At 37.2% G+C, this 12,500-nt stretch overlaps 1 protein-coding gene and 1 non-coding gene across 2 annotated transcripts in view; one reads left to right on the plus strand and one right to left on the minus strand.

The window, feature by feature from the left end:
- Positions 1-12,500, minus strand: part of LOC106873225 (arrestin domain-containing protein 17) — a 28,742-nt gene that overhangs the window by 4,539 nt on the left and 11,703 nt on the right. The window contains exons 2-6 of the mRNA XM_014920481.2: positions 8,823-8,969; positions 7,915-8,141; positions 5,834-6,016; positions 3,751-3,933; positions 665-887 (exon numbers count right to left, since the gene is read on the minus strand). Coding sequence (XP_014775967.1) covers positions 665-887; positions 3,751-3,933; positions 5,834-6,016; positions 7,915-8,141; positions 8,823-8,969 — 963 coding nt within the window. The remainder of the gene's footprint in view (positions 1-664; positions 888-3,750; positions 3,934-5,833; positions 6,017-7,914; positions 8,142-8,822; positions 8,970-12,500) is intronic.
- Positions 85-186, plus strand: LOC128249229 (U6 spliceosomal RNA). The gene has a single exon (XR_008265344.1). It is a non-coding gene; the product is annotated as a U6 spliceosomal RNA (small nuclear RNA).

Raw genomic sequence — 12,500 nt, forward strand, 5'->3', positions numbered from 1 at the left:
AGACATTTTACCCAAGAAATAGAATTATAGAAAGAATTTGGTCAGATGGTAGTGTAACATGAACCTTAATAAATAAAAAAATAAAAGCTTTGGCAGTACATTTACTAAAATTGGAACAATACAGAAAAGATTAGCGTGGTCCTGCACAAAGATGATATGAATATCTGTCAAGTGCTTTATATTTGTTTTCTATTGAGGCACACATGGCTGTGGGATTAAGAAGCTAGCTTTCAAACTATGTGGTTTCAGGTTCAGTCCTGCTGTGCTGCAACTTGGCCAAATTTCTTCTAAAATGACTATAGGCTGTCCAATGCTTTATGAGTGGATTTGGAAGAGAGAAACTGTGTGGAAGCTCTTCCTATACATGTGTATATGTGTAAGTATATATATATGTATGTGTGTGAGTGTGTTGTAGGTATCTGTGCTTTTGTATTTGTGTTTGTTCCCTCACCCACCATGAAACAACTGCTGTTGGTTTGCTTACATCCCCATAACTGAGCAGTTCAGCAAAATAGACCGACAGAATAAGTGCCAAACTTAAAAAATTAAGTACTCAGTTAAGTGTGTTCCACCAAACCATTCACGGCAGTACGCTTGTATGGCTCTAGTGAAATGAGTGAAACAGGTGAAAGACAAAAGATTATAAAATGCAAGGAATACTTACTGGCACTGGCGCCGGCACCTTCAGGTATGGCACTGGGTTCTGGATAAGAAGTGTTGGGTAAAAGAGACCCATACTGGGTTGCATATCCACCAGCATTATACTGGCTTGGAGCAGGCAGTCCAGCTGAAGGGGCAGGAGGCATGTAAGTTGCTAATGGAATGGTTCCAATAATAATTTCCATTGGTAGTTTTAAAGACACAGCCATCGACGCTGACACAGAAAACTTTGGTTTTAAAAATAAATAAAAACAAGAATTAAGAAAAGATAAACACTGAAGAGAGACAAAATTCTCAAAATATTTGTTGCTGTTGTTATTATTATTATTATTATTATTATTATTATTGAGTGAGAGAGCACTGAATGCCATCAAAATGACACTGGGGTAAAATATACGAAGCCCATTATACCCATCATGACTACCCGTCTGATAAGGATACACCAGGCACATGCATCACAACCATATGTGCACGACATGGTGATCTCATATCAAGATAACCAGCGCATGACCACACAGGTAGGGCCCAGTTAGAATTTTCTTCGGGTCGAGTAGCCCATCCCGCTCAAAAGGTCCTGAATAAGGTTTGTTTAAGGATGTTGAGCAAAACACCAATGTTTCCAAAGGTGAATTATTCAAACTCCAAAGAATTCCTCTCAACACATGGCTATGATGCTCCCCCACTACTTCTGCTCATGATCAGAGATGCACATATCGTCAACCACTAGGGGTCATGCTCAACTGGTTAAGGTCAAGCAACTGACAAGCAAATCTGTGGTATTAAGCATAATATTTGCTATAGCCCATCTTTTATACCAAGGCAAAACAATGTACATGATAACACTTCCAGTCAATTAAGATCAAAAGCCATGAGAGCCACTGCCTGGTACTGCATTATTATTATTATTATTATTATTATTATGGCACTGAGCTGGTAGAATCATTGGCTTGCTGGGCAGATGCTTAGTGGCATTTTACATTCTGAGTTCAAATACTGCTGGGGTTGACTTTTCCTTTCATTCTCTTGAGGTTGATAAAATAAGTACCATTTGAATACTGGAGTCAATGTAATTGACTTGCCCCAACCCCTGAAATCGCTGGCCTTGTGCCAAAATTTGAAATCATTATTATGCAGGCAAAGCAATGAAACTATTCTGCATGCACTTGTCCAGTGCCTGAACATCGCTGACTTGTGAGTTTATGTTGAACACCTGCTGTCGAGTGTTGGCTGGATTCAGCTATTGGACGAGTCTATCGTGAAGATCATCACAAATGGCTTGAGTGAATGTACCTACTCTAAGCATGCGCTTCTAGATGAATAGATGAATAGGAGAGGGCTCTTACCCTAGAGGTCAGAGCAATCATTGTTTTTGAGAGGTGTCCATGAGCAGCCCTTGGAAATCTCCCTCTTTTGGGGATTTTAATTGTTATAATTTTCATTGTTAATTTGTTTTTACATACTCCAGTCCCACTCTCTTTCTATTATATTGTCCTGTACTATCCCCAATCTTTTAGATGAACCTTCAGCTGTTAATAAAGAAAAAAATATTTTTCTTCTTCTTCTTATTAAGATACTGAGCTGGCAGACTCGTTAGCAAACTGGATAAAATACTGAACAGCATTTCATTCTTCATTACATTCTGAGTTCCAATTCAGCTTTCATCCTTTCAAAGTCAATAAAATGAGTACCAGCTGATCACTGGGGTCGATGTAATTGACTAGTCCCCTCCCCACAAAATTTCTTGCCTTATGCCTACTGTAGAAAAGATTATGGAAAACTTCCCAATCGTTTTTGGAATGAACACACTTTTTGTATGGGACAGAAGCACGAATAGATGAATAGGAGAGGGCTCTTACCCTAGAGGTCAGAGCAATCATTGTTTTTGAGAGGTGTCCATGAGCAGCCCTTGGAAATCTCCTTCTTTTCGGGATTTTAATTGTTATAATTTTCATTGTTAATTCGTTTTTACATACTCCAATCCCACTCTCTGATATAGCTGCAGATATTCCTGGACTACTGCATTGATGACAAACATGAACAGATGTGAAGTCTTCTTGTGTAACATATCTTTTTGCAACATGTTTACTTGATTGAGCTAGAGTTCTGTATCATATACAAACTAAGGCTGGGCATTTTTTAACTGGAATGTTGCTGTACACCCACTGGACTCTACCAACTGGACAATGCAGTCAGTGGAAAGTTAACCCTTACTTTTTAAAGAAGGTTAGTGAAGGGTAAGAGGGTAAATGGCCATGAAACAATACTAGATGTTGAAAACATTCTGAGCAGTCTCTTCTGGAAGGCTTTCAAATTGGGGACTGTAGAGAATTTACAAAAGTCCTTGGTCTGACACTGTTAAGAATGTAATGGCATTTTTTTGAAGCTCTAACGATTTTGCTAATCTACCACTTTGAGAAAGCTTCTCCTGCTGATGACCTGAAGTAATGCTAGGTAATGTCTCTCATGGCTTTTGATCTTAACTAATAGGAAGTGTTAACATGTACATGTTTTGTCTTGGTGTAAAAGATGGGCTACAGAAAATATTCTGCTTAATACCACAGGTTTGCTTGTCAGTTGTTTGAGCTTAACCAGCTGAGCATGTCCCTTAGTGATTGATGATATGTGCACCCCACATCATGAGCAGGAGTAGTGGCGAGCATCATGCTCATGCGTTGAGAGAGATTGTTTGGGGTTTGAATAATTCACCCTTGGAAACATCGGTGTTTTGTCCATCACCCTTAAACAACCTTTATTTGGGGACCTTTTGAGCAAGATAGGATACTTTACCTGAAGAAAATACCAACTTGGGTCTACCTGAATGGTCATGCACTGGGTAGTCATGATGAGTGTATTAGGCTTTGTAAATTTGTACCCCAGCATCACTTTGATGGCAAGTGCAAAATAATAATTTTTTATACTGTAGGTACAAGGCCTGAAATTTTAGGGGAGAGGATTAATTGATAACATCACCCCCAGTATGACAATGACGGTGATGATGGCAGTGGTAGAGGTGATGATGATGGTGGTGACAATGACAATGACAGACTTGATGGCCATAAATATAACCAATAAATTAATTGAAATACTTACCGTCAATATATATCTAATGTCAATAATGTTACAGTATATCAGATGGGATGGTGGCAATGGTGGGATAAGAAGAGCAACTTGGTTCCAATAGTCACTTTCCCCAGGCTGAATACCTCCTTGCATTACAGATGCGACATGTTGATGCACAGTTTTTGTTTTAGTCGTTGCATGGAAAGAAATAACCTGCAGAGGGTTAGAAAAATACAACATATTTTATAATTAATACTAGCAAGACCTGTGAATATTTCACAGAATTAATGGTAAACTTATTGGGTTATTTCTGAAAACTTTATCCAAAAAATCTGAAAGCATAGCCTGTGTTGTGTCTGTATCAAAAGATAGTCACTCATCTGCTAATCACTGAAAAGTGAAGTAAACTGGAATTCAATGATTTAATGATTACTTAATGCACTTTATATACTTCATGCACAATTTTATAGACTTAATACACAGCACTCTTCCCATTTCTCTCTCACTCTTCACCTAACCCTCTTGCTCTCTCTCCTTTTTCTTTTGCTCTTTGTCTTTCCCTTCAACTAATCATGTGAAAGCATTACAGATGGGCTAAGTAACGGAGGAAAACAAAAACCTAGTTAAAAAAAATAATAAAAAATACACATTTCACTCACCACCATCACTATCTCTCTCCTCCCCTCCCCCTTCAACTAACCATGTGGAAGTATTACAGATGGGCTAAATAATGGGAGGACAAGCAGAATTATAAGATAATAATACAATAATTAATATGTTAATTATTTGGGATATATCAGGTGCAGGTGTGGTTGTGTGGTAAGAAGTTTGCTTCCCAAGCACATGATTTCAGGCTCAGTCCCACTGTCAGGTACCTTGTGCAAATGGCTTCTACAGCAGTCCTTGTGAGTGGATTTGGTAAATGGAAACTGAAAGAAGGAATTTTAAGGGAGGAAGGGGCATTGGAGGAGGTGATCTTGTGTCAGATGATGAAATGTTAGGGGGTGATAGAGAGATAGAGAAGCAGAAACAGGTGTCTTACTATAGAGGAGGTACATGGTTACCCAGCCTCAAAAAGAGAGAGAGAGGTAACAAGAAAGAGGACAGAAACAGGTGTGCTGATGTAAAGGGGATGCTTGGTTACCTAGCCAGAAGGAAGAACGAGAAAAAGATAGAGTGATCAAGAATGAGGGCAGAAACAGGTGTGCTGCTGTAGAGGAGATACAGAGTTACCCAGAGGAATTGTGAGGAAGCAAAAAATGCAGTTTAAAAGAGGAGATGTATTTTAGGGTAGGGGGTGTGAAAATTTTATTCTTGCATGTGAGTGGGACACAATGCTTCTAGGACACAGTTTCGCTGATGTGGGTAGATCTTCTCTAGAACCTCATATTGCCAGACATCATGGACCATTGTCATTTCTTCTGTGAGCTTCGACATCATGAAACCAATCCTCACCATTTCATCCCCCGTCTTCCTGGGTCTCTGTCTTCCACAAGTATCATCCACTTTCAGTGACCAGCACTTCTTTATACAGCTGCCTTCACTTATATGCATCACATGTCCAAACCAAAGCATTCTCCTCTCCTGCATGCCAAATTTAATTCCTCTTATGCCCAACTTTTCTCTCACCACAGTTGCATTTGTCATTCATGTACACTGAGGTTGCACATCCAGTGGAGCATATGACCTTCATTCCTCTCCAATCTATGTATGTTCTCCGCATTCAGAGCCCATGTCTCACTATCAGAGAGTATAGCCACTCGTACACAAGCATCATACAATCTATATTTCATTCTGGGAGTCTTTATATATATATATATATATATATATATATATACACATACACACTCACAAGGCTTTCATCAGCCTAAGGCTGTAGCAGATGACACTTGCCCAAGGCCCCATGCAGTGGGAATGAACCCAGAACCATGTGGTTGGGAAGTGAACTTCTTTAGCACACAAACACCTTCACCTAGGGGTAATGTATAATATCATGTGATGTCATTTGATGATCACTTTAACCTGACACAAACACCACACATGCACACATACACACATGCACTGACACATACAGATATAAAATAAGGTGAAGCTGATAAAACTGTTTACTCACCATGTCTAGTGATGCTTTTGAACTGGTTATATCTCGGTTTGACATGTTACATATCTCAGCATTGATTAAAATTTTCTCGCCACTTACGTAACCCGTCCGATATAAATTCACGTGAGCACTCAACGGTCCAGACTTGCAGCAACAGCAGCAGAAATGCTTGGTTCCTTGCTGTTGGATCGGTTGCTTAAAAAAATAAACAAAAAAACAAAGAGAAAGGAGAAAAACAAATAAGTAACTAGATTCAACATGTTTCATTTTTAATCTTCTATCTTCTGCTTGTTTCAGTCATTCGACTGCGATCATGCTGGAGCATTAGAAAGTGAGAGAAGTGTCCATAATGTGAGGTAGAGGGAATTACATTGTAATGCTTTCAGGTGATTAGTTGTAGGGAAAGAAAGAACAAGAGAAAGAAAAAGAAGAATGAAAACGAGGATAAGGCAAAGAGTGAGGCAGAGAGAGAGAGAGAAAGAGGAAGAGAGAAGCATCCATAACTTGTGGTAGGGGAAACGTAATGTTTAATATGTGGTAAAAAAATTAGTTGAAAGTAGATATAGAGGAGAGTGAGGAATATAATTTTAGCAGAGGGGTGATGTTCTGATGGTGAGATTAAAGAAAGGCAGAGAGAGAGAGAGAGAGAGAGAGAGAGATGATGGTGGTGGCGATGGTGAGTACATAGTGAAAATTAATTTGTTTTAATTGAACTAAGTTTTTTTATATCACATATCACTTAATGCATGCACATCCCAAACTTGCCATCCGCTTTAGAAAGAAACCAGTTTCCCGTTTGCCTGTCATATGCAATGACTATCAATAAATCATGAGGGCTATTCTTGCCTGAGCCTGTATTCGGCCATGTCAGCTATATGTTGGATTCTCAAGGGCTCGCAAATTATCTGATGTGAGAGTTAAAGTTATCAACACTGACAAACAAGGGAAAAGAAGAGGGAGAACTTACATGAAGAACATAGTCTGCAAAGAAGTATTGGATTGAAAGGTGTACGCAAATTGAAATGTGTATTGGCTCTGACTCATTGCCTTGGTTTATAAGTCACCTATGATGTGCTTTTCAGAGTATGCCATATTGCATTAAATTTTTACCCCCATGAAATTGTGATCCCTATATTTTACATATAAAGTAATTTTTTTTACTATAAAATTTTTGTTTTCTAGATATGAAATTGTGACCATATAAATTTTAAAATGAGAATTTATTTTCCTTTATGGGTAAAATGGAAAAATAAGAGTGAATATTCATTTTATGAGTGCTGTGTATTAAGTCTATAAAATTATGCACAAAGCGTATATATAAAGTGTATTAAGTAATCATATTCCAATTTCCTTCACTTTTCAATGAATAGCAGACGAATGACTATCTTTTGATACAGACACAACACAGGCTATGCTTTCAGGCTTTTTGGATAAAGTTTTCAAGAATAACCGAATAAGTTTACCATTAATTCTGTGAAATATTCACAGATTCCACTAGTTATTATTATTATTAAAAAGGCAAGCTGGTAGAATTGGTAGAGCACTGGAAAAAATATTTTGCAGTATTTCGTGATACTTTACATTCTATGTTGAAGGATAAACTTTGCTTTTCATCCATCTTGGGTTAATAAAATGAAGAACTAGCCATCAGAAACTTCTTCACCAGAAATTGCTGATATTGTGCCTAAATCAGAAAGCATTATTTTAGGCACTGAACAGACATTGGACAAAATACCTTGTAATGTTTGTTCCAGCTCTTCAAATTCCAGTGATGATGATGATGAGGAGGAGAAGGAAGAGGAGAAAGGAAAAATGATGGGAGTAAGAGGAAGGGGAGAAGGAAGGAGAGGAGGCAGAGGAAGAGTAGGCAGCAGTGGCAGTAGTGGAGGAAGAAGCGGAAACAGAGGAAGAGAAAGATGCAAAGAAGAAGCAGAAGAGGAGGAGGAAATGACAATGAAGACAAAAGTGGTGATGGTGTTGTTAATGATAATGATGATGATGATGATGAACTGTTGCTGCTAATGATGATGATAGTGATGGTAATGATGTCAATGATGATGGTGATGATGATGATGATGATGATGAGTACTTACCAATGCATTTGGTGTCTGGTTGAGATCCAGAACTGTGATTACAGTGAACGGAACTTTGCACTTATGATCAAATTTCCAAGGCTTATCCATAATAGCTTTTACGTAGTATCTTACATATCCGGTTCCTCCTTCATATGACGATGGAATATTGTACGGAAGCATAAACTCAAAAGGATAGTGATGCTCTCCGCCATTCAATATCACTTGATTAGCTCCCATAACTGGACCTACAAGAATATGTGTGCATAATGAAGAAAATATTTATATTGGTACATAAATGTATGTGGATGTTTATGGTTACATGTTTTTAGGTATAGGCATGACAGTGTGGTTAAAAAGCAGCTTTGCAATCAGATGGCTTGGGGTTCAGTCCCACTGAGTAGCACCTTGGGTAAGTGTCTTCAGTGGACAACCAAAGCATTGTGAGTGGGTTATACTGTCAAGGAATAATGCTTAACTACACCAAAATTCCAATTCTTCAGATGTTAAACAGTTATGTTCACTTTCATGGTTATAACCAAAAACACTTTTTACAGAAAAGCTAAAAAGTATTCTTATATGAGTTAATATGAAACCCTTTATGTGGATACTAAAGTTGCTAGAAATGGCAACCAAATCTCATTTAAATCATGCCCTACTGTCTTAAGAAAGGAAAAACATACTGGATAATGTAGATGCAGTCCTGGATGTACTATTTCTGGGGGAAAAAATGATGAGACAGTCATGGTTGGAATGCTTTTGCTCATTAATTTGTTTATTGAAGGCTGACCTGTGTCTAAATAACAACAAAATATATATTTATAATTAAATAATATGGGAGAGGTTTACAAAAGAGAAAGGTTTGTGTGTGTGTGTGCATGGATGCATGTCTGTGTGAGTGTATTCGAACACATACAATGGGACCTTACCTGAGCCATAGAGGATGACAGTATAATCAAAATAGTTTTCATGGGCTGAGTAATGTCGTGTTGTGGTGCTTCTGTTTTTACCACTTCCAGTCGAATGCCTTTCTGTCCAATGGACACGAGATTCCCCTTTTAACTCCAGACGGACACCTAAGGAAGAAATCAGTGCAATATTTAATTAAAAATATAGTCCCACAAAAAGGTAGTGAGCTGGCAGAACCATTTACATACTTCACAGCATTTTCTAATACTATGTTCTGAGTTCAAATTCTGCCAAGGTTGACTTTGCTTTCATCCTTTTGGGGTTGATAAAATAAGTGTCAGTTGAACACTGGAGTCAATGTAATCAACTTGTTTCCTCTCCCAAAATTGCTGGCCTTGTGCCAAAATTTGAAACCTATATAATCCCACAATTACTAACCCACAAACATTCTTTTCCCACACTCTTCGAACAGTCACTGCTTCTCTAAATTTGTTACCTGTATACCACTCAATGCACTCACCTTTGCTTTTCTTTGTCACTCCTTTCGTTTCATTTGATCTACTAAATTAGGGTTAGGGTTCTACTAAATACTTTACCCAATCCTTGTACCCCTGTGCTACATGTATGTAATGTCTCAAACTTTCCTTATTTTATCTCCTACGGAAGTTCAAACTAGACATCAACTGAATTGTTCCCACTACTATAGAAAGGTCTACCAGAGATGCAGACATTATCCTTACTCTGCAGACAAAAAAGAAAGAGAAAACAAAAAAGAGTGTGAAAATATTTATAAACTGCAACTGGGACAATGTATTAACATAGAAATTTAATGCACTTTGATAAAAACAAAATCCTTTTGGGGTTAAAACAACTCATTAACATTTCAAATGTTGAATACTAAAATCTGCCTATCAACTCTCAATGGAATGTTGTTTTGTAAACCACCTAATTTTGTAAAATAGAAGTACAATTCACCATTTTATAAGTATGTCAGTACATACATACATACATTTGAACATTCATTTCTCCATGCTTCATTGAGGTAAATTTTTCTACACACAGATGTTCTTCCTGTCACTAATCATCACATTTCCAAGCAACACACACACATAAGCATGAATGTGCATATTGATACAAACAGAAGGTAGGTTTGGTGAGATTGGAGAGATGCTTGAGTAAAAACAAATAGAAGTGTGCTGTGTGCAAGAGGTACGATGGAAGAGTGCTTCAGCCAGACATTCAGAGCCAAAGAATACACACACATATATATATACTTATATAAGATGTATATGCATATATAGATAAACATACATGTACACCAACACACATACATTTGTATATACGTTCATATAGAAAACTTAGGATCCCTACATGCAATCCAATTCTCCCACTTTCTCCTTTCTCCCTCTCTTTCACACTCATTTATTACTGTTATTCATTCATTTATCTAATTTTGCCACAGTTTGGCTGACTGAATACTGTTGGTTATAGCTCTAGTTAAGAATGCAAATGTCCAATTCTATCTCTTTATTATTATTATTGTTGTTATTCTTTCACACTAGCAGCCAGAGTGTTTGCTGTTTTGTGTTGTTATTCACCAAGCGGTTTGTTATGATGGCAAGTTAAATTCAATTGTTCAATTATGTTACTCTAAATCCTGAAAATTCCATCTCTTCATGTTTTGTCTTTGGTCAGCCTAACTCTGGACTTCCTCTCTCTCTCCCAGTTCCATTAACCACTTGCTTCTCCCAACATGACAACATGAAACCCCCCGCCATATAAATTAGCTCTATTTGGATTCCCCTACCTCATATTTTAATATCTTGCTATATACAGTTAAAGTCAAAGAAGATGTTCAGATAAGCAACTTTGTTTCCAACCTAGCACACATCTAAAAAACCTCTTTTCACAGTGCAAGTTAGGATTACTTTATCATTTCATTATCTATCTATGCACCCACAGTTTTGTCTTCCATGCCATATGTTAGAAAAACCTTAAGATCCCTACGTACAATCCAATTCACCCTCTCTCACACACTCATTTATTACTGTTATTCATTCATTTATCTAATTTTGTCACAGTTTGGCTGACCGAATACTGTTGGTTATAGCTCTAGTTAAGAATGCAAATGTTCAATTCTATCTCATCATTATTATTATTGTTCTTGTTCTTGTTATTTTTTCACACCAGCAGCCAGAGTGTTTGCTGTTTTGTGGTGTGTTCACCCCCACCACCTATACCGGAAGTCTTTGCCGCTGACCTCTATTGGATGACTTTCTCCTAAACACCTCCAATGGCTTAAATGCTCCCCCATCCCTACTTAGTGTTTATCTTCTATGGAATGTAGCTGGTCTCAAAGTTTCCTGACCCAGGATGAGTGTTAGACTCATCACTTTAAGCCAGAGACAAAGAGACCATCCATCCAATGGACACATCTCTCTTTACCTGCTCAAAAAAAACAAAAAAAAACAAGGTCATTTCATCTGCAGGAAAGATGATGGCCTCGGTTATTTGGTATGCAAAAGGCATTGTACTTATTGACTACCTTCAAAAGGGCCACATCACCAATGGAGAACACTATGCCAACTTGCTGAGGTAGTTACCAAATGCTCAGGAAGACTGGCAAAAGGGGTCTTCTTTCATCATGACAATGCTCCAACACACATGTTCTTGGTTTCAATGGCTGCTATGCATGACTGTAGCTTCGATGTAGATGATCACCATCCCTATTCTCCTGATTTGATCCCATCTGATTATCATTTGTTCATGAACATGTAAAACACATGGTTGGGGACCAGTATTGCAGTGATGATGACATCATATCTTATCTTAATGACTGTTTTGGCCAACAGAATGAAAGCTTCTTCACCAGTGGCATCTAAGCACTGCAACACTGTTGCTAGAAGTGCGTGGACCGCAAGTGGGGACTAGGTTGAAAAATAAACCTCATTTGGTCACATTCCATGAGAGTATTTTTGTCAGCCTATAAATTTTTCATTCAAACCTCATATTTATTGTATGGCCAACCTCAAAAGAAACCTCACACCACTGATATATATATATATATATGTGTATATATATATATATATACACATACATTTATATATTTACACACATATACATACATATATATATGTATGTATAAAGGTAAGGTTATTTATTTTATTTTTATACTAACTCAATAATACTAATTCAAGTATTATAATTACAACTGTGTTCTGCACAATCTACGTGCATTAGACAATACAGAGCAATTTACCTCCTCAAAGATGAATCAGCTTACAAAAAGAAAGCAAATGAAAAAATTAAACAGATATTCATTATGATATGATGATTACATACAAACTTTTGATTTGTCATTTGAAGAATGTTGGTTGTTCCAAAATTCAGACGTTGGTCTGCAGTCTTGCATATAAAATATGCTATGTTGTAGTCAACTGACCATATACAGAATATGCAAAATAAATCATCATTTATACATTGCAATAATAATAATAAAGAATTAGGGCACAAGCAAAGCTAACCTTTTATTCAATCCTTCATTGTAGATTACATAAAGCTATTGGTCTAACCTTTAAATCTATCCTATGTTCAGTTTCTGATTCAAAGTGGGATAACATTTTATCCATTTTGTAACAGGTTTTGTGTTTTATATCTATTATATCCATATTTATTCCAGTATGACTTTTTGTGTTGTA

The sequence above is a fragment of the Octopus bimaculoides genome, chromosome 12, assembly GCF_001194135.2.
Source record: "Octopus bimaculoides isolate UCB-OBI-ISO-001 chromosome 12, ASM119413v2, whole genome shotgun sequence".
Classification (NCBI taxonomy): Eukaryota; Metazoa; Mollusca; class Cephalopoda; order Octopoda; family Octopodidae; genus Octopus; species Octopus bimaculoides.